The sequence below is a fragment of the Hetaerina americana genome, unplaced genomic scaffold (genome assembly GCF_022747635.1).
Source record: "Hetaerina americana unplaced genomic scaffold, ioHetAmer1.1.p SCAF_5, whole genome shotgun sequence".
Lineage (NCBI taxonomy): Eukaryota > Metazoa > Arthropoda > Insecta > Odonata > Calopterygidae > Hetaerina > Hetaerina americana.
The window spans coordinates 70,048,282-70,071,146 of record NW_027287095.1 but is presented as its reverse complement, the minus strand read 5'-3'; the positions used below and the strand labels follow the sequence as shown (position 1 = coordinate 70,071,146).

The 22,865-nt window shown below is 33.7% G+C and overlaps 4 protein-coding genes across 6 annotated transcripts; 2 read left to right on the top strand and 2 right to left on the bottom strand.

Annotated features, from left to right (window-relative positions):
* The first annotated feature begins 501 nt into the window (after positions 1-501).
* LOC139693562 (ran-specific GTPase-activating protein-like) lies at positions 502-8,900 on the top strand. The gene is made up of 6 exons (XM_071591768.1): positions 502-721; positions 958-1,094; positions 1,183-1,340; positions 1,422-1,550; positions 1,634-1,699; positions 8,120-8,900. Exons 1-6 carry the CDS (start codon positions 707-709, stop codon positions 8,392-8,394), a joined length of 780 nt encoding a protein of 259 aa, XP_071447869.1. The 5' UTR covers positions 502-706; the 3' UTR covers positions 8,395-8,900.
* Positions 8,901-9,335: 435 nt separating this feature from the next.
* On the bottom strand, positions 9,336-10,850 carry wbl (endoplasmic reticulum protein 29-like protein wbl). Of its 2 annotated transcripts, none has more exons than XM_071591770.1 (3): positions 10,659-10,850; positions 10,435-10,553; positions 9,336-10,352 (listed from the first exon to the last, which is right to left on the bottom strand). In XM_071591770.1, the coding sequence occupies exons 2-3, from the start codon at positions 10,540-10,542 to the stop codon at positions 9,714-9,716; spliced, it is 747 nt and encodes a 248-aa protein (XP_071447871.1). In that variant the 5' UTR covers positions 10,543-10,553; positions 10,659-10,850; the 3' UTR covers positions 9,336-9,713. The 2 variants fall into 2 exon arrangements, with proteins under 2 accessions (XP_071447871.1, XP_071447870.1); XM_071591769.1 differs by having other exon boundaries at positions 10,675-10,849.
* A 70-nt stretch (positions 10,851-10,920) lies between these two features.
* LOC139694025 (GPN-loop GTPase 1) lies at positions 10,921-19,336 on the top strand. 2 transcript variants are annotated; one of them, XM_071592416.1, is made up of 6 exons: positions 10,921-11,192; positions 11,262-11,368; positions 11,446-11,703; positions 11,855-12,084; positions 13,848-14,080; positions 19,118-19,336. In XM_071592416.1, exons 1-6 carry the CDS (start codon positions 10,976-10,978, stop codon positions 19,234-19,236), a joined length of 1,164 nt encoding a protein of 387 aa, XP_071448517.1. In that variant the 5' UTR covers positions 10,921-10,975; the 3' UTR covers positions 19,237-19,336. The 2 variants fall into 2 exon arrangements, with proteins under 2 accessions (XP_071448517.1, XP_071448518.1); XM_071592417.1 differs by having other exon boundaries at positions 11,122-11,192; positions 11,269-11,368.
* LOC139694026 (GPN-loop GTPase 3) lies at positions 19,321-22,846 on the bottom strand. Its single transcript, XM_071592418.1, has 4 exons — positions 22,726-22,846; positions 22,215-22,411; positions 21,749-22,069; positions 19,321-19,604 (listed from the first exon to the last, which is right to left on the bottom strand). The coding sequence occupies exons 1-4, from the start codon at positions 22,768-22,770 to the stop codon at positions 19,349-19,351; spliced, it is 819 nt and encodes a 272-aa protein (XP_071448519.1). The 5' UTR covers positions 22,771-22,846; the 3' UTR covers positions 19,321-19,348.
* Between the last annotated feature and the right edge of the window lie 19 nt (positions 22,847-22,865).

The window sequence follows — 22,865 nt, the reverse complement described above, 5'->3', positions numbered from 1 at the left end:
TGTATGTTCCAAATGTCTTTACTTTGTTTGAATAAACATACTCCATAAAATAAACAGTATATTCCATTTTATTTTAGCGTTTTTCATTTGTTCATTGGAGTTGTCCTTCAGATTATGTGTACGGCAGTAGGAATTAATGATTTTTCATGTTTTCCACTTTAAAGAGTTACATGGGTATCCACAAAAGTCACTAATATATGCTAAACAGGCAAATATAAGCGCTCAATAGGAAAACCACCCGATAAAACAATCAAATGTGCTGTTGCCAATTCTTATCCATGTAATCTAACATTTCTTTTGGAATCTATTTGAATTTGCTTTGAAGTCTGCGACAGCCTAGTTTAACCTCAACAACTGATTTATACTCCTAGACCATTAAATGGTTCAAACTGGCAACATGTCATCATTTGACATCGCATTGCTGTTAAAATAATTAGATAATGAAATGCTGTCAAAATTGTCAACCACGCTTGTTTTCAATTTGATTTGTGCGGTGTTGGCATAAAACATTTTAATAAATATAAATCTGTTCGCATTCCCTCCTGTGGTTGTATTGTGAATAATTTTCATTCTTAGTTCCAAGTGTGTCCACGGTGGTGAGGTTAACATTTTTATTAGTTCAGAGGACGGGAACTGAAGGAGTAATTTGCGCTACGCGTTAGTCGTGGCGGGAAGTGTTGTGTGTGGGGCTTTTTTATAACACGAAATGGAGACTAAAATGGTATGTTAAATACTGGAATTATCCGCCTAATTTCGAATACGCTAAATTTAAGCGCGAATGAATTTCTTCTTGATATTTGATGATGACCAATTTTTATCAACTATATTGAATACATTAGTAACTCGCTGTCGTACTCTTTAAAATTATTTTGCGTCCCTTTTGATATTATATTTTGTTTTAGAATGAATATGTTATTTCCTTGAAAAAATTAATCTAATTATCGTATTCCTTTTCAGAACGGTCAGGGTGATAAGAATGATGTAGCAACCCACGACACAAGTGCCGAACTTGAAATACATTTTGAGCCCATAATAACGTTGCCTGAAGTCGTGGTGTGCACTCTTGAGGAGAACGAGGATGAATTAATCAAATTGTAATTTAAATTGATCAGCGTGGTGATTCATCTGAAAAAGTAGAGTTAATTAAATAATCCAACGTTACTTGTTCTATGTGTTTTGCAGGAGGGCTAAGCTTTTTAGGTATGATACCAGCGAGACTCCACCAGAATGGAAAGAGCGAGGGACTGGAGAAGTGAAGCTTCTTCATAATAAAGAAAAGAACACCGTGAGGGTAGTGATGAGACGAGACAAAACGTTAAAGATTTGTGCAAATCACTTCGGTAATAAATCATTTCTAATAATTTTACTGCACATCTAGTTGAAGTTGCTTTTAGAATTGGCTTTGTGTTTTTATTTTGTAGTGACTCCGTGGATGGAACTAAAGCCAAACTGTGGCAGCGACCGTGCCTGGGTGTGGAGTGTTTCAGGTGACTTAACTGATGATACACCACGCAATGAGTTGCTGGCCATTAGATTTGCAAATGCGGAAAGTATGTATTTGTTTGTACTTCGGCAGTTTCTGAGAATAACCAAGTTATCGTATTTTAATTGTATACTTATATATTCCCTTCAGATGCCATGAAGTGGAAAGAAGCATTTGAAGAGGCCAAGGCTATTGCGTCGAATAGTAAAGAAAATGGTAAGATATTCCTATTTAATTATTTAGCATAATTCGGCTAGTAAACTCAACATTCCCCAGATGTTTATTGTGCTTTAGCTTGGAAATAGCGGCTCTGTAACATCATTATTACTGAAAAGCATTGAAGGCTCACTCATGTCGCAATCATACCATACGTGCACAAAACCTCAGACAGAATTATTTTTACTCACATTAAACAGTTGTCATGCATCAAAATCCATTGTTGCCTGGCTTAAATGTTGACTAAACGTTGATAATGTAGTTTGCAATGGGACCTAATTTATCATTTAAAAACTCCGGCATTTCAAAAGTATAAGTTAGTTAATAGTCATCAAGGTTAGTTTTGAAAATCAGTTTTAAATAATTGTCACCAAACATTGGCAGGATTTAACTATGATTGTCCTTGTCTTTGGTTAAAATTTGGTGCATAACAACTCGGTCTGTGTAAAAGTTAGTTTTTCCCCTTCTTTAGGACTCCATGAAAATATTTGTAAAACCTGTTATTTCTCGTTTAATATAATGTTTGAATTCCTTCAAAATTAACAAAATACTGTATGATAGATTATTTGTGTATGAATCACTACTTTTTGACTGAAATGAATAAGATTCGCGCTTTTGCAAAAATGTGCAAAAATAAATATTTGTTTTTAGGGTGCATAAATCAAACAATCGAAAAATTAGTTAAGAACTGAATTCATAACAATGACATAGCTTATATCACAATCTGAATGTGTGGAATACAGATTTGTATTATCGTATTTACAGGTGTGATAACAGTTAAGTTATTGCTATAATAGCCATTGTTTTGTGTTCTGCTGTATCTTGAGTTAACACACTTAAAATATTGTAAGTCCAAGAAGAGATGGAGAATTAGTTATTAAAAGTTATTACATAATTTTTAAAGGCAAATAAAAATGCATCTAGGTGCATAGACAATGGAGAGTTATGGTTAAGGCCATAGTTTGCTTTTTGGTGTATTTAAGAAGGCAGTCCCTTCGTAAGGAAATTGTTAATTCTAGACCACATTAATTACTTTGAAGGTTTGTTTGTTAGGTGAGAGTAGACTCATCTAATCCTCATTAGCAAAACTTTGCGTTCTATTGTCAGGAGTTTTGGGGTAAGCAATTCAAGTTGTATGAATGGGTGCTCATAGAATACATGAAATTTCTTTAACAATGTTCAAAGTGCAATTCCTATCTTATGAGCTTTTGTCTTTACTACTTCCATACCTGAGGTATTGCATAAGCCTTGTAAAAAGAACTTTTTTGTTCTGTATTTTTTTGCCATTCAAATTGCTTACAATCAACTCTGTCAAATCACAATCATTACAAGGAGAGAAAGGTGGCATTATCTTTTTCTTTGTTTTGTTTTTGAAACCAACGATAGTGAATGTAAGTATGGCAATAACCTCAAAATAGTTAGTATCTTCGCTCACATTCTGATACTTGGGATTGCAGCTGGTACAAAACCACTCAATATCATTAGCAACTAATACTTAAAATATGCTCTTTCATTTTGAAGCAATTTTCATGGAAGCAGGTTGCAATGGCTTTATGTAATAAAGGCAGAATTAAAATTTGTTTTTTTCTCTGACAGCAGTTAATCTAATCTACCTCCCTTCTTCTGATTTATGCTTGCTATTTTCAAGTAATTCAAGAAATATTTGCATTCTTCCAATAATACCACATTTTTTTGAAGTTAGGATTGCATTATTTATGATAAATCATGTGAGGGACCAAAATCTGCTAGCTTTTTGATCAAAATACAGTGATCATCTTTGTTTAAAAAGTTTGTGTACATGTACCTGATTATCGTCATTTTGTATTTCATAAACTGCCTCAATCAAATTCCTGAGATTTGAGAATTTAGGCTATCCTGATCTGAATCCATATTCAGCTATCTGATCAACACTGTGGTAATTTTCAACTTGAGAGTAAATAATTTATTGAACAATTATTTCAAATAGTTTGGAAAAGACTAAGACAAGACAGCTGTTTTTCTATTAGTAATTATATTATCTATATTCCCCCTTTGTGTATCAGACAGGTTTGAGCTATATTGCACCTACCGGGGAAAGTGTTTTTAAGATGGATTAAATAAATTGCGCAAGGGTGGTACAAATATATTTCAACAAGTTTTGAGTTATTAATTGCTCAGGAATGCCGTCATCACATAGTCTTTTAGAGACCAGTTGTTTTTTTGCCTTTTTAATATCAGATTCTAAAACTGTAATTACATCTAATCAAATATACTCAATAGATTCCGGCAATATATAGTGAAAGTTCGTCATTACAAGGAAAACAAATCTGCCCTTTTCCTTAGATTTAAATAAAGCTAAATCTGTGGTAAAGTGCAAATTCGTTTTTGTAATAATATATCTAATCGGCTGAAATTCTCATAAGCAATTGTGTACATTAGATTGTGTATCTTATAATGATTGAAGATAACTCTTAAAGTTATTTACTATGTCTGGTAAATGAGTCAGTGTAATTTCATTATACTTCATTAAATCTGATATCACCATTCTTAGGTTTCTAGTTTTTTCATATATCCAAATGATAATAGAATTAAAACTTTTCTCTAACCTTAGATATAGTTTTCGTTATAATTTTGTTTTCTTTGGTAGAGATGTTTACTAAATGATAACGATAATTGTGGAGCCGTTCATGTTTTGAAATTTCTTGTCTTTTCTTACTTTATTAATGATATGGAATCTACTGAGTACTATGATAGATAATTGGTTTTTGTGATATAAGGTATACATTCACTCATTACGGCCTTTATGTAACAGTAAAATAATTTGGTTGCATATTGAACTTCTGTAATTGTTTTCAGTAATCCCTAGTCTTTTCTCAAAAGACTTTTATACTAATTAAATAATCGCCTCACATAAGATTATAAGAATTGGAATTATAATATATTTTGTTTGGAGGATAATACTTATTTTAGTAAAATGACTTGACTATTAAAAATTTAGATGGATGGTGTCAATCCTTGGGTATAATTGCATCATAATCACTATTTGTGAAGATATTACAATTTATTCAACATTAGTTAAGACTAAATTTAGTTGTTCCCTGTTGAAATTACCTTGTCGTTTGCTTTGCTCTGCTTAGGTCTTAATTCTGCTACTTAATATTACTTAATTCGTCAAATGTTTTGACATTAAATTTTGGTATTTTGAAGTTGCCAATAATTAAAATGCCCTCAAAAAGTAAGTTAAAATAATTTCATCATAATATTGGTGATACGCACCCAGTCTAGAGTTGGGAAGGGGATATCATTTCTGTATATAAATCCATCACCTTAGGATATATTTTTGAAATAACTCTCTGTCCATCTCCATTTGTTATTTTCTCTTGGGTACGAATGTAGTTTTGACTACTGCTATAACTCTTTCCTTGTGTTTTTCCCTAGTTAATAACTTTGATCTTTCCTGAACATGGTAAATTATTTTCACAAAATAATTCCGCTAATTTCTCATGAGACTTGCAGTATTGCATTGCTTAATCTGTATAGATTTTCAGAATGCATCTAACTTACTTCGTAAGCCTTTGATATTTTGGTAGTTCAACATAATAAGGATATTATTGCATGCCATGAAAGTTCTCATAGCCATTAAGAGGACTTCATTAAAAAACAGTTACAACTTTGATAAATAGGATAACCTCATCTATCAAAACTGTAAATAATGCTATGAAATGTCTGCCAAGGTTTTGTTGACAAATGCACGTCATTGTCTTTTCTTAATACATGCATCCATATGTGTTTGAAAGCCTAATTTTCTCTAAACAATTCTGAAGACAAAACCCATGTTAGAAATTAATCTCATCAAAAATTTCCCTTTCACCCAAACCCCAATGTCGTGTATTGAAATTGCTTTCTTTTAGAAGACATTAATAATCAATTCTCCTTAACTTTGAGACACAGAGGAATTCAGTTTGTTCTGACTTTGTTATAAGTTTCACGTTATTTCCTGGTTTTTAATTGTCATTATCTTCAATGCAGTGACAAATGTGTGAATTTGAAACTATTAGTTGTAATGGCCATTCTAAATGTTTCATTGTCCTATTTTTTTTGCAATCCTTATAAATGGATTGTTACTGGGATGATCTGGTGCTTGCCATTGAAGGCCAGAGGAACTTACCTGGTACTATTGCAATTATCTGTTCATACTTCAAACCTCCATTGATCATGATTACCATTTCAGTAGAGGGGCCAGTTTCTATTATTCTACCCGCAACCTTAAATATATTTTACCAACAAGATGTAAATTTATTCAATCTCGCCTAGATTTAATACTACTTTGTTTCCTCATCTTCTTCCCAAATAAAATTATCCTTGGCTTAGCTGCAAACAATGTCTCATTTCTCATAAAAATTCTAGTATTATGTGGGTGTTGATAAGGTATTCATGATTCTTTCGCCTAGACTCTCAGGAAGGATAAACCACATATTTGACCTATCCATTAGTGCAATGAAAACTCTAAATTAATGTTCCCCTGTATTTTTGCTCGTTTTCTCCATTATAGATATTTTAAGGGTCTCAAGAAAATGTACACTCATTATTTCATTCACTCTACTGTATTTTCAAGTGAATATAGAAAACTATGAGTACAGAAAATGTCAAGAGAAAGGTTCTTTATATATTGATTCTAGTAATCACCCTATATCACATATTTCCGTGAATAACCATGCTAACTTATTTAATTGTATTAAAATACAAAACAACACAATTACATTATGGATCACTACCGATAAATATATTAATTTTACTAAAGAAAGTGATTTCTTTTCTTATAATTTCAAACTTAGGAGTTAATGATGGAAAAGTTTGCGCTTGCTCCTAATGATGCTAGTTCAATTATATCTTAATTATGACCTCCATCCTATTACAGAACACAGCACCATTCTTTCAAAAGTTCCTTTTTCGTCTGGATCCACAATATTCATATACTGCAAATTTTGGAAGAGCCAGATAAAGATATACTATTTTCAATTCTTTGTTGGAGTAGTGTGTGGCTATATATGTGGATACAATTTTCTTGGCGTGGTTTAGTAAGTGTTCAAATAGGGGAATATCGAAAAGATGGATTAATTCATTTTTCATCAAATTTTATTTCTCAAAGTGCTATTATTTTGTTAATGACTGTGGTGCACATCTACATGATAAAAGATAAAAACCCTCTTGAAATATTTCTAATTGAAATGTAATAGTTTGTCTAATGCTTCATTTTGTTTAAACCATAAATTCCCTTTGTCCTTTGCGAATTCCCCTGACCTTTTTGCCCCAATAGCCTTTCTAGGTGGCTCCATTGAATATTAATCTCTTTTTTCAGTTACAGGAGTAGTGAAAGTGGTTGATTTAAATTTTCTCATCTCCAACCTTTTAGGGAGACTATAATTTTGAAGTGTGCTTGTATTGCGGGTTACATTAGATGTGTGGTTGGTAGGGGCAAAGGAAAATATAAAGGAGAAATGTTTGTCCCTGTTATAAAGTTGTGAATTGGAGTACTTAAACAAGAAGTGTGGAGCCACTAGAACATCATAAATAAAGTAGGACATAAATGTGTAAGGTTATGAGGGTTGCCAGAAGAGGAAAGCTGTGGAAAATGTTAAAATGGGAGGGCAAACACTAGAGCAGATAGAAGTGTACCTATCTTGCACCAAGCTGGTCTCATTGGTAGAGATATAAAAAGAATTGTGTTAGGCAAGGAAGCTGCTATACTAAAGGCCTACATTGCAGGCTTTTCAGATGTGGGCATGGAGGATGATGGAAATTTTATTATGGACAGATAGGAAATCAAACAAAGAAGTTCTAGGAGGGTGGGAGAGAAGAGAACATTGTTAGGAGAACTTAAAAAGAGACAGGATTGATACCTGGTAGTTTGATTGGTGATAGAAAGCTAAAGACTTAGATAAAGGGGGAGGATATTAGGCAAGCAAGGTAGAGGTAAGAAAAGGATAGGGATGTTGGGTGGAATGACAGGAAATATAATGTATATAGAATTAAGCAACAGGTTATTGTGCAAGCAAGAAATGTAGGATTGCATAGCTGCTGTCAATCCAAAAGCTACCTTAATCAATGGACTCCTAAGTAGTAATAATGAATGTGTATGGTCAATTAAGTACATTTTGAGGTTTGTTTGAATTTCATTATATCAATCTGATGTCCAGGTTTATACACTCTTTGAATAACAGTCAAATGGTAAATTTGATATCTCTTTGACTTCAAATGTTCCTCGATATCAGTTGATGATATTTAATAACTATGAATTTTGGAATTCTCTCTTTTTAGTGTTTGTTTTTGCTGTGCTCATGTGAATGAATATTTCAAGACTGCCTGGTCTTCAAAACCAGTGTACTGTTTCTGTTTTATGGTATAAATATTGAAATCTATGTAACTGCTTTATCTTCTTAGATAATGAGAAAACTGACCAGGATGGTGAACATACAGAAACTGAAAGTGAATCTGATGAAAGTGAAGATGAAGCACCTTCTCAAGCACATGAAGAAACAATATTGAAGGACCTAGAGAAGCTGGACATTGGGAGTGAGACTACAGAGGGAAGCCTCAAGGAAAGTACTCCTGAAGCAAAGAATGTGGAAGCAGCCGAAAGTAAAAATGTTATTGAAATTGCAGAGTCAAAATCGGAAGAGCCCAAAGAAAACTCAGAGAAAAAGGTGGATTCATAGCAATGGGGAGAGGGGAAGTTGTATTGCCAAGCAACTCTTGAAATGTAAATAGAAAAGATCTCATTTCAAGCCATGAGTAACAACTTTTTAAGGCATGGGAATAAGTTCCAGGGTTATTTAAAAGGTAAAATATTGATGAAACTTCTATTTTGAAAAATAAATGCCCTCATTCTAATTTTACTTGACTCAACTTTCTAAATATAAAATATACTGAATCCGTAAGTTTTTTCAAATCTCAAGTGTCTGTGCATATCACTTTCTATGTAACTAAATCTTCATAAACTGGAAACACTATCTATACCAAACATACATACATTATTAGATTTCAATATGCTTTATATGCTGTAAAAATCAAAGATATATTTTTGTTATGTCTATTTCACCTAAAATCATAGATAAATGCTAAGGTATGCTGATATACAAAAACAATTTTTATGAGATATATATGATTTGAAAATAGCAATTATGTCTGGGAAGTGTTTCAAAGTAAAGCATTTTATATGAAACCTAAAATTAGTTTTTATTTGTCTCCTTGCATACCAACTTTGGTCTATGAATGGTTCACACAATCCCAGTTAAGTTGGATATTTTTCCCAATCAATAGTATTTCTCTATCAGCCAAAGAGACTTCTCACTAGTTTCCTGCTCATTCAATCTCCCTTTGGAGGTTGCTAATGGAGCATCTACCAATGGAACCTCAAAAGATATATAGTGGGTCAGAATCTTTCCTAGGAGAAAATGGGTTGGGGCTTATAATTCAAACGTTATGAATTTTGCAGGCCTATGCAGTAAATTTGTTTTTTAGAACTTGATGCCACAATATCAATCAACCCTAATATCATGCGAAGTAACATGGTTTTTTTGCCAAAAACTCCGTACCTCAAACTTATTCAATGTTCTTAGTACCATAAGACGATTAAAGGCCAATTTAACTTAAAAACTGGTTTGCCGTGTTTTATTATGTGGATTATATTTAATTAGGAACCGACATGGAACATGGACATTGAAATATTATTCGAATTGGCAGTTAATTTTACAGAAACTATACAAATTTTCTGCCGGAAAATAATTTTTAACAATTTAAAATCAAATTATGTAATAACCCAGTCACACAATATTCCATTTGCCGGAAATCATACGCTGGATAGCCATGGTTTCCTATTAATGTAAAATTTTTACAGACTGAAACACTACCCTAGGTAAATGCTGAAATGGAATTACATCCTGGGTCGCAGAAGGACATACGAGGAAAAATCGTTATATTCGTTCAGTATATATTTAGTTTCTGCCATTTTATCACTCCACAATTTGAATCACTTTCACAATTCATCGCGACGAAAACTCTGCAAGATATTAATTCTGTTCTGCATTTCTTCTTTCTTTTCTTTGTTCACTTTACCTTTAATTATGCCTTCTACCCTCTTTATTTCCCCATCCACGAATCCTTTACCCTTTTCAAGGACTTTCCTTATTAGTTTAACATAAGTTTCTGCTGCCTTTTGTTCACTTCTTCCTTTCGCTTTATCCCAGAGATCTTCAGCGTCGCGCAATAATTTCCGTTGAGCTTTTTCATCGGTCTCAGATAAAAAATTTGTTACCAGTCGATCAAAATTTTCAAGGCATCCTGGAAGACCGATGTACAGACCTGATGTAGATCGAATAAATTTTTTTATGTTATCCGCTGTAAACTCTTCAGACGTATCCGGGGAATATGTGTACGGGTCCTTTTTCCCTTCGACGAATAATTTTATAACAGGAAAATCTTCCTTGGAAACTTTATACCTTTCGGCTAAATCGGAATTCTCCTGATCTCCGTAGTCTTTAACGCCAACCTCTCCCACTAGTAGGTCAGGAATGGTAAATGCCGCTTCTGATACTTTAGCATATTCGTCGTGCTTCGGTCCGTACGGATATGCTACATCAAATTTAATAACTGATGCCTTGAATTTAGAAATCACCTGAAAGAACAGAAATTTCCCATTATCATAAGCTATTTATTCTCTAGTTAGTAAATTGTTACCCAGAGGTTAAACCATCTACCTTGTCAAAAGTGTAGCTGTCGAGGGGAATGCAGCCTTTACAGTTAATCGCTTCTGATATTGATAATAAACCCAGAAAAAGGAATGCAATATAAAGCAGCGACGTCATATTCGAACCACCTAAGGAGAAGATAATTCACGGTGACACGTAAGTATTAATTTGCATTGTAGTAATGGAAAATTCCTAAAGCACAGTTTCTTGGCTATAAATAAATGTCAATTTACATATAAATGAACTAACTGCAGATTTAAAATGTTAGATAGGACTTATCACTCAGTAAACGTTTGGTATAGAAGCTGTACCGGGTACCCCAAAATAAAGGAATGTTATGAAACCGTAATGTTCACGAGTAATGTCACTTAAACAATTCAATACGGCATTTACAAACCGACCAATGACCTCACTGCTGGCATCACAGGAGTGACGTGACGTTTCTCAATTGGTTATAATTTTCAATTGAAAATCGTAATGCGACTTGAACAGATGGTGAATTACGTATTTATTTGGCTGATGGTGGTAACTTAAATACATGTAGCGAGGAATGGCAACTTCTTTGGAAGACTCTCCCATGGACATGGGTTCTTCTGCATCTCCTAGTAAAAGACGTCCTATGTGCCTGATATTTTTAGGGATGGCAGGATCAGGAAAGACATCTTTAGTATCAAGAATAACCACGCATTTGTACGAAACCAGTAAAAAACCTTATGTTTTAAACTTAGACCCGGCTTGTAGACAAGTTCCATATCCTGCTAATATAGGTAGGTTATTGTTGAAAATGGGAAGGTTGTGATTTGTTATAATGTGTGAGTAATTGAATATTTTTTAAGATATTAGGGATACTGTCAACTACAAGGAAGTGATGAAAAAGTACAAACTTGGACCAAATGGAGCCATCGTAACTTCTCTCAACTTATTTTCATCCAAATTCGATCAGGTATATGTGTGCAAGTAAAATTTGAAGTTAATGTTCTGAAATCAAAACCCATATCTAAAGCAAAATTTTAACTTCAGGTGATAAATCTGTTGGAGAAACGTGCCGAAGAACATGATTATATTTTATTGGATACACCTGGACAAATAGAAGTTTTCACATGGTCAGCGTCTGGGAGTATAATTACCGAGTGTTTGGCATCGGTTTTTCCTACAGCCATTGTTTATGTCATGGATACTGTCCGAAGTGTTAGTCCTCCAACGTTTATGTCTAACATGCTTTATGCATGTTCAATTCTCTACAAATCAAAGTTGCCGTTTATTGTGGCAATGAATAAGGTATAATGCGATGGTTTTTCCTTTTTTGTATAAGACATATGCATTTCATCGTTGTGGTAAACAAATAAAATGAAAGGAGATTTTGGTTGTGTTGGGCTATTTTCCCAACAATTATTTTTCATGGCACTAGTAAATATTTACCTTTTGTTAGGTGGATATCGTGGACAATGGGTATGCAGTTGAATGGATGCAAGACTTCGAAGCATTTCAAGATGCTCTGGAGCACGAGACATCATACATTTCTAATTTGACACGCTCTATGTCACTGGCATTGGATGAATTCTACAAGGGTTTGCATGCGGTTGGGATGTCAGCAGTCGAGGGGAAAGGGGTAGAGGAATTTTTTAAACTAGCTGAAAAGGCCTATGAAGAGTATGAAAGGTGAGTTGTCTTATTGAATTGTGGAATTAATAAATGTAAGGAGTATTCAAAGTAGCCGGGGATATGTAGAAGCAGATGGAGAATGTGAAAAGGTTCCATGCTAAAATAATGTGAATTTATGTTTTATTGCAATAAAAATTTCGACTAATCCCAAGAGACCTGGGAAAGGCATATGGTGATGAGCTCTTTGGTTACTTGTCAAACTAATTTTGATTGGTTTATGTGTTTGATGTATAATTAGCAGGTCTTATGCCTAATGATCATACCAACCATAACCAATCGGGGGGGATCCAAATAAGCATTGCTGAACACAAAATACATTTTGGGGTAGCCATACTTTTTCACCTGTCATGGGGATACTATACCATATTTGCAACTACAATATCAATATGCCTTGATTTTGGGTTTAGCAGGAAAAAGTTTTATTGAAAATTAAATGGAAAATATTGCTTTTCATTTAATCTCAATTTATTGCGGGACAAAGATTTCTTATTTAAAAATAAGATAATTGTAAATGAGAAAGTTTTGTAATGGTAAGCTTTGACATGAAGAAATGATACAATTATCAATGTAGAAAAATGTTTTCAACTATAGTGTTGATGGCTCAACATATGTGCTATAAAAATGCAACAGTAAACATTAATGTTTATAAATTAATTATAAATATCAAGTAATCAACAAACTTATTCAAGAATACAGCAATTTTAAAATTGCAATATTATAATTTAACCAAATTTTTTTAACTTAAAGTTGAAAACTGGTTCAGAATTAAATAGAATACAAAGAAAAACCCTATGAACCACAGTTTGTGAAGGCATAATACAATTCATAGAAATGGTGGAAATCTCAGGAGACAGGAAGTTTAATGGTTGGATTAAATATATTGAGAATGGATGAAAGGTTTTGCAATTATATTTGTGATGTTGAGGAATTGATCCATTGCCCTGCCCTTTTTAGCAGGGCAAACATATACAGTGACAAATAAGAACAATAGACTGCCTATCACAAAGATTCAAGGGCTTATTTTTACTCTGTATCTACAATTTACAGGATTCTTGGTCTTCCTCTTCATCTCTGACTGTCAAAAATAATTTCCTGCATACTAATGTGGTGACTAGCTAGGTATTATTTAGTTGTAGATACTTCTACCTACTGAGTAAATTGTTTACATTTTTATGAACTCTGTAATTTGTTTCAATGTAAAAATTCCTGAATGAAAATCATTCGCCTTGATGGGGATTTTTACACTCTGGAATTGTTGCATTGTAATGCACACTTAGCGGATGACTCAGTTTAAAGTTACTATTTTGGCATCTCCCACAGTTTCTTGGAATATTTAATGTGTCACTATTTTGAAACAAAGCGATTTATTATTGCCTTTCAGTCCCTGTGGGAGAATTAAGTTGGGAAATTTTTATTTGCCAGGAAATGGAATTGTTTTCTTGCAATTCATTGCAAATGCATTTTTAGACTTATTGTATATGTATTGATAGTTTCATATTATTCCATTTATTTTGACAATCAAAACTTGCAACCCCTCAGTAAATCCACTTTGATTTGAATTTACCCTTACAGCCATCATTGTTCACAAAGATACATGATTTTTAAAATGAAAAAAACTTGTTTTTATGATATAATATTAGTGTAAAATAATTTATTGGTAATATTTTAAACGATTGTTTATTGCTTACAGTAATTCCTAGCCATATGCTTTACCTATTCTCGACATTTGGTATAATTTTCAAATTTACGTGTTTGTACAGTGACTACAGGGTTGAGTGGGAAAGAATGAAAACGGAGAAAAAATCTCAAGAGAAAGATCAAACTGAAGCTCAACTAAAGGAATTGGAAAGAGACCTTGGTGGAGGAAAGGGAAAAGGTTTGTCGCTAATCAGTACTGCTCCAGCTGGTCAAGATCTTGCGGATGTTTATTTGAACCCTGCTGGAAGTAGTGATGAAGAAGAAGAAATGCCAGTTTCAAATGATCCTGAAGATGGTAAGTGCATGTATTGAAGTGCTCATGGACCTGCATTTACTTTGTTTGAATTTATAGGAAAATAAATCTTTGACAAATTTCAATTCAAGGTAGTTATAATATAAGTAATACGAGGTAGTTATAATTACCTACAAATAAGAAAAAAAACAGTACAAAATTAATTAAGAAAATGCAGAAATAGCATTATAACTTCCATTGCCATTTTGTATATAAGATTGTTGTAAAAAATATATTTGAAAAACCAAGGTCCATTGAAACAAAACGTCGTACTAAATGGTATCAATTAGATGAATCATGGCTGATTGCATTCTAAATTTCGACATTGATGATGGAAAGGAGATTATATTTTGTGATAATTGGTCATAGTCTCATTATTTTAAATCATGATGAATTAAAAGAAAATTTTTGAGCAAATAAAGAATATTAAATTTATTAACGTTTTTTGTTACTTTTGACTTGTGTGAAGGGCAGTAAATTTTGTGTATAGCAAACTGTGCAAAACATTTGACCTGAATTTGTTAGGTATTTATTTAATAGAAAATATCTCATTTAGGTTTCACTTAAAGTGTTTCATTCAGTCACAGCAGTGTGGAGAGATGCCTAAAGAATGCATATTGTTTACCTGTAGCATCTGTATCAACAGGGCATGGTTACATTGTGATTGTCTCATTCTTTATTGCATTTCCTTGTTTAAAAGTATGCAGTAATACTAATAAGTTAGTTAGCATTTTGAATGATATACTGTGCTCATTTTTGTGTGAGGATATTGTTATTGCTTGGTGAACTGACAGAAAAATTGGTTTGATCATTTGGAATATCCTATCTATTCTTTTTTCTTTATTCCTCCTACCCATATTCCACATATTTTTGTGTACAGTTAGCAGCAACCCAGATTTCTTCCTCTGTGGCTATCCAATCATATTTCCTCTTCGATTTGGCTAACTACAGCTACATAGTAATAAACTATATCAAATTAATACCTTAAACATACGCAGAGTAATCACCTCGCAGTTGTGTCTTTATTGAGGATGGGTGACTGTTAAAAGTAAGTGAGCTGGAAGGGCAGTTTGTGTATTACAAAATAAAGTCATTAATGTTGTGCTAGGAATGAAAACTGTAATATTTTTGTCGTATGATTTTTTGGTGCCTCATTCAGTAGAAACGCGTTTATTCATGGGAGGCAAATTAGACTAGTATGAAATATGGGATTTTAAGGTTGTAAGAATTGAGTTATTTATGATGATTTAAATGTATTTTAAGGCAAACATAGCTCTATATAATAAATTAGAAATGGCTAATAAAGGTATACATGAATGATCAGGTAAGATTCCTCCCAAACTCTCTCACAGGTATGCTGATATCATAAGAATGTGTAGTTCTGGTCACCACATTTCTGTAACATTTGTTTTTCACCATCCATATTCAACTGTCATTCTTTTGCTCCATTCATATTGCACTAGTACAATAATTATTTATGGTATGTCTTTCATGTTCTGGATCATCTTTCTCTTCATCTGCCCTCTAAATCTGCCCACTTCAATTCAAAAGCCTATTGAATTGACTGGCCAGTTTCAATTGACATTGATGTAAAGATTCAAAGGCCTAAATAAATGTATTTTTCTATGGATAAAATATTTTTAACATTGCTCTTAATCTTCATTACTTCATGCAATATAGAGATTGCTGCTGATAAGATGAAAATTATATTCTTTGGAAAATTATCTCATTCTTCTTCCAGGGTGCCAAACAACTTATACCAATGAAAGTGAGAATGGATAATGGTTCACATTTTTAGAAAGAGATGAGATGATTTACCAAATATTTCCTTGTTTTCCTTCCTTTGGTCATTTAAATAGTCATTAGTGGTATGCAATATGGTCTAGGTTAAGTTTATACATTAATCAAAGCATTGTACTGTTTTATCTTATCTTGAATTAATTATCAATTTTAAATCTAGATCTTAACACAGTTGTTTAAATGGAAGAAGGAAGTACTCAGAGATAAAGAGGAGCTTGATGTAGAGTAGGTTGCTAGATTGTGTTTTGTAAAGAGTCACAAAATATTTATTTGGTTGTCATGTCCATCCAAAACCTACCTTAACTGGTTGATTACATAAAAAAATGCATTTTTAACATGGTAACACCCTACAATACAAAAAATTCTATCCAACCTTTTTTCTCTTTCCATAAACTGCATGCCCAACATTCTTTTCACTCTCACAATCTTCAACATTCTATTCCAACTCAATATGCACAACACCCAATTTTCCTACCATCTTTGAATTTTTCCCTGCAGCCCTCATTCTCCCCTTGCCATGCATGCACTTTTATTTTTCTTTTGGTTCATTTGGCTCGAATAGTTTTGCAGGTAAATTGTTCCATTCAACAATTGTTTTATTGAGAAATGAAAATTTTTTTAATGTGTTCTTTGTGCCTGGCATTTCTTTGAATTTGTGATCATTCCTCGCTATAAAATTTGGATTTCCCACCTCTTTCCTTAGTTCTGCCCAAGCTTTCTCACCCTTCAGAATGCAGAAAATTCCACTTAGTCTGCTTATTTTTCCTCTACTTTGTAAAGGTTCCCAGCCCAGCAGTTTTCATATTTCAGTCACACTCTCCATCCTCCTATGCTTCCCCAGTGCATATCTGGCAGCCATCTGTGGACCTTCTCCAGTTTTGTAATTTGCCATTCTTCGTGCGGTTCCCATACAATTGATGAGTACTAAAACTGGTCTTACGGGGTGGGGGGGTCTTATGGCTCTTTCTTAGTTGCTCCAATGCTATTGAGGTTTCTCATCACCAAATGCAGAGTTTTGAAAGCTTTCGTAACAAGCATTATATCTGTTAACCCAAATGCTACCATGAGTGCCTCTGACAAATTTTCCCATAAGTACCACCATTGCTACAAGCCACTATTTTTCAATGACAATAAAGTTAAATAATTGATTCTCTCATATTTTTGTTTTATTCTTTTTTCATACTTCTGTATTATACATGATTTAACTTATAAAATTTTCAGAAAAATATTATGAATAATGTTTTCAGAAATATTTCATAAATACTGCATTTCTCAATACGATAGCCTGGCAATTTTTGTACCAAATTAGCAGTTACACTCAGTTGGTTAAATTTGAGGTATTCCGTGTAGTAACACAAAATTTGCCTGTGAAATCTAAGGAGCTAAATTCTAAAACTAGCTTGTTAAATTAATTGTGGGCATCTCAGTTGATCTCTGAAACTATGAGTTTATTAACCCTTTTGGATTTGGTATGTTAAATAGATTTGGTGTTAGATGTTAGGATTTTTGTTTGTTTTGGTACAAGATTTCATCTCATTAAGCAAATTTTTCCCAATTGGAACATGTTCCTGAATTGATGAAGTCGTCGACTTTTTTTTAAGGATACAGTTTGTTACAAGAGTTCTATGTGACATAGCTACAATTTTTTTGCTTTTTAATGTCTTTGGAATTTTTTTTTTTTTTAACGGGTGTGGTAGGAGTAGAGACATCCTAACCAACCCTTCCTTGTTTATTCAAGTGGCAACATACATAGTTATACAACACTGCTATATGTTAATTGAGGGGATACCTGCTCACGCTTAAATTCCCCTTTTGTCTTCAATCGCCAAAGTTATCCGATATGAGATTTTTAAACAGTTATTGACATAAACTCTCAACTTTCCAATAGGTACATAATGATACATTTGAAATTACACACTTAACCATTCACAGAATACGCAGAACATTAGAATTTAGGCACTTCGAGTACAATAATAGTTTGTATCGGGAATGTATGGTATATTTTGATTTTTTGCCTAGTTGTAGAGCATGTTAAATAGGAAAATTTACACTGACAATAAAATGTGTTAGATGTGTCTGCTTACATTACTTAATTACCACTTATGTGACAAAACCAAATAGGAGTTTACCATTGGTATTTAAGCAGAATAATACTATTTCGCCCAATTTAATTTTCTTCACCACCATGTTATGCCATATTTCTAGTCTTGTTCTTTCATATTGGATACATTCTTCAATTCTGTGTTTGGCGGTGCCCTCTGTTAAGCATATATCACATAGGTTAGTTCTCGATTTCCCCATTTGGTGAAGGTAATTTGAAAAATTTCCATGGCCTGATAGCATTTGGGTACATTTGCGTGAAAGGTTGATTTTTAGTTTTAATCTATTGCAAATAACAGGGAAAATGTCCTTTGTGTATGAGCCTTGATCACTGTTATCCCAATCAGATTGCCACTGAATGATGGATTCTTACCTCAGTCTCTTATTTAAGACGTTTTTCCTTATGTATTGATTTTCATCAAGTTCAAGATTGAAGTGTTTAGCCCTTTGTCCAGATTGTAATTTGACTACAGCATTTCTTTCCAAGATGTCGTATTTTAAGGGTCGTAGCCCGCAAATTATACACAATGCATCAGTGCTGACCGTTGAGTAGCCCCCATATATTGATAACAGGCAGGGCCTTTGAGCTTCTAATGGAGGCATTTGGCCTTCAAATGGCAGACTCAACCACTCGTGTTGAACTTGCGCCATACTTATTTATAAAAAAACATTCAAAAACTGCTGGGGTAAATTGCATGAAACTGTGGGAAAGGTCGCAACAGTAAGTTTTTCATGGGGTAATCTGCTAATATGCATTACAATGCAATGATTGCAGCATAAAAATCATTCGCCTTAAAAAATCCTAGTCCCTCCCAAAAGGCAAATGAATTTTACTTTCTGAAATTGTTACATTGAACTGCTTGGTTTTAAATTATTGGTAATTGTGGAATTAATTACATTGAGTCCAGGGCTTGTCAATATCCTTAATATTGAAAGATGCATTTCTTATGTTTATTCAATCCCCCAAAGTTTCAGACCCAGTTCCTGCTAAGTTTGTGCACCAACCATTGGAAATCATTGCTTTATGCATGAAAGAAATGAAATTGTTAAAATATCGTGAAACCTAATGCAATGTATGGTTAAATTAATAACATTTTTATGAAAAACTTGTATGGTACATAGTGATTTTTCTCTTCACAGATCCAGATGAACTGAAAGAAAAGGATTCATTCCAGAACTTTTTGGAAACCCAGAAGAAAAAACAGAGAGATCGACTAGCTGCTGCTGTTAAAGATGCCAAAGGTAGCAGTGATGGGTAGTTAGATTTTTAATATAATTTTTTTTATGTGGAAACTTAGTGTAATGACACTGGACATGTACCTAAATTTTTTCATTAAAACAACTTATTTATAAAAATACTTTATTTATACATTATTCATCCTCTTCAGGAGGATCAAAATCCCTTATCTGCACATCTGCATCTTCACCAAATTGTATAACATTATTGATGGAAAGCACCAAATCGCCAATGTTCTCCTCATCCCTCAAATCCAATGGATAAAATCTAACCAAACTATAGTCCTCAATCAATGCCCCCAATGCTTCGGTAAGAGCTTGATACTTCTTGTGCCATCTTGAGTTATTAGCCACATCAGAGAGTAAGTTTCGGGCATCAGGCTCTATGAATCTGAAAAAAAAAATTATTTGTGGTAGATGAATGGAATGAATATTAACAGAATTATCCACTTATTTTAAAACCATATATTAATTTATATCGTTTTCACTCAAGAGAGACTATACACTTTAATTGCTAGACACAAAATAAGTTAATGCTTAAAATAAAATAGTATCACTAGGAACCATAACCTTCCTGGCAGTTTAGAACCTAAAATACTGGCGGCATCAATATAATGAAAGGTATTCAGCCTTGTCAACAATTCATTGTCATGAAATGCTAAATAAGCTGAAGTCAAATCAGGAAAATGAGGAAAAATATATTGAATATTGCAATGAGAGGGCAATAGACAAAAGGAGTTAATGCTCTCAAATAAAATAGTATTACTAGGAATCATAAACATCCTGGTGGTTTAGAAGCTGAAATACTGGTGGCATAGAAATAATGAATGGTATTTTGCCTCACCAACATTTGATAGTCATAAAATGCTGAATAAGCTGAACTCAAAGGATATATTGAAGATGTAAATGAGAGGGATGCTTATGAAAGGAATGATTTTTAAATTCCCTGAAATTCCATGAAAAAATGTATGCAGAAACTGTGGCATAGGGAGAATGAAAAGTGATGCAGAGAATTGAGAAGAGAAAGGTTGTTAGAGAGAGGAATTAAAAGCAATTAAAGCTAAAGGGGGAGCTGTTACATGTGCACCGGAAATAAGCTGCTTTGGGAATGCAAAGGGCATAGGAATGAATGAGATAAAGAATAAGAGTGATGATTTTTCCCAGAAAGAATGCAATATTATAGACTAATGGAGGGATCATTTCTAATTCATAAGATAGTGGCGTGGATCATGAAAAAGAGATGGATGCATTAGGTAGCAAAAATAATTCCAGGGAATTTGATACAGGTAAGAGGAAATGAGGCTTGAATAGATGTAAGAATTTTGAAAAGTGGAGAAGCCTTCATGAAATGTTTAAGTGTAGAGGACGCAACTTCATGACAATGCAAATATGTAACATTGTGGCAAGTTTTGAGAGAGTATAATGTAGAGTGCATGGGCAGTTATCTTGTACCAGCTAAACTTGAAAATAATGAGAAGATAGAATGTTTTTAACTAAAAAATTGCATGAAACAATGCATAATGTCAACATGGAATTCAGTTTTTCAAATACATCAATGTGTGAGATAAGGGAGGTTTAAGGAATGGAGTTGTAAATGTTCTTTCCCCAAGTATTGCTGGCAGAAAATCCACAAGGGGTCCTGAATAGCTTCAAGGAAAGAACAGAAACAATAATGTCATTTTGATAAGGAGAATGAAAGTAATTATTGCATAGTGAGCATTAATGGAGAAATATAATAACAAATGGATGATTATATACAAAACAGCAAAATGGATGTGATAGATGAAGAGATCACAAGCCATTTGAATACTGATACAAATGTTGTTTCTAGTACATAAACACATACATAATGGCCGCAGACAGCAAAAATGACAGTATTCTCTTCACAGTATCGTACGGAAGCCAAACTTGAGTTTGCTAGGATAAGCACGACTGTCTACTAAATACAGTGTATATAGGGCACTTGATGAGTGCCTGTGGTGAAAATTGGTTAGAGCAAGGAAGAAGAGAGGTTTCAATGAACATGCATCCGGTTCCCGCAAATTAGACAAATAGGCATGAGGAAAGTGTGCTTCGCTATTTAGATCATATAAAGAAAAATGATGATAGACTATTCAAAAACGGACATACAAGGTAGGGTAAATGTTTTGATAAGGTGGGGTACACCTGGAAAGCCATGGGTGAATTTGGTCAAAGAGACTATCGCGTAGAGGAATTATAGTAGTTTCTGGGACAGAAAAACATGTATAAATGTGAATGGTGAAATAAGTAAGCAAGAACAGGGCAGAATAGAGGAAAGTCAAGAGAGAGTATGTATATACGTTTTCTTTCCTAAAAAAGAAATGTATGACCGCGCCCAATCCGAAATGGAACGATAAGAGGGGTTTCCACGCCTCTATGATGTACGCACGCGAAGTTCTGCATTAATTTTATTTGCATGCAACCTTCGTTCTACGTTTTTAGCGCGAGTTCCTTTACGGAATCGCCTCTTCCAATCCACCATTAACAGCAGACACAAGCTAAAATGTTACTAACCGCTCCAGTTGCTTTTTTGCAGACTTTCCCAAGAGATCAACTTTGCTGAGAACATTCACATGCGGGATGACAAGATTCACCATAACACTTAAGGCTGTCATGGTGCCAGCCAAAAATTTTGCCCCGTCAATCATAAACTGAGAGTCCATTAAAAACACCCCACAAACTCGAAAGTTCCAATTTTGTAGGACTTCAACCAAATCTTTCATGACGGTCATGTGCGAATAAAGTTCTATTTGTCCTGGGCAATCAAATAAAATATAATCATCATCGTCCTCTCCAAGCTGTTCTTCAAGCCAATCTCTGTTTTCTAGAAGGTACCTGTAAAAATGTATCGATAATGTAATGAATAAGTTGCATTTTAGCCATTTTCCTCGAACAGACATTGGCGTGTTTTATTGCCAACATTTGGTGCATGATTACTTCACCAAAGGAATGGCTTTATGATAATGTGAGATTTACTTACTCCATACAAAACACAAGACCGCCGTTCGGGCCAAACTTTAGGTCATCGTCTTCCATAGCATCATCTAGATGAATAAGTTCTCTAATATCTACTAATGGTTCATATTCAAAATGCTCAGCTGCAGGATCGAGGTTGACAACTTTTGCGCTCTGCCTTTCAGCTTCAAAATGCCTCAATATATGATAGCAGTAGGTGGACTAAAAGGAAAGTATTACAACATCCTAATTAAGCATTGATTAGTGAATGGAGAACTGAAATAAAGCTTATCCGATGAACAAAATGTAAACTGGTCGCACCATTTAATAAAAACACTTCACAGTATATTTCAAAATCTGAGCCCGAAGGGACTTTGCGGCCAAGGAATAAAAGCAATTTAAAACAAGTCAAAGTTCTTCATTTAATTAGTAGTTAAATCTTAGTGCGGTTGCGTCAATATTAGTTGCACTAAATAAATGTAGGCAATTGATATGCCTCAAAAATACCAATTAAAGCTATATTTTTGCAATGGTACCTTTCCCGATCCTGCAGGTCCGATAACAAGCTGAGCGTAACGCATTTTCTGTTCTGTTTTGACGAAAAAAGGTCATTTACAACATCTCCGTTTAACATGCACACTGAGGCGTGCCGTCTGAAATAATAATTCAGATTACG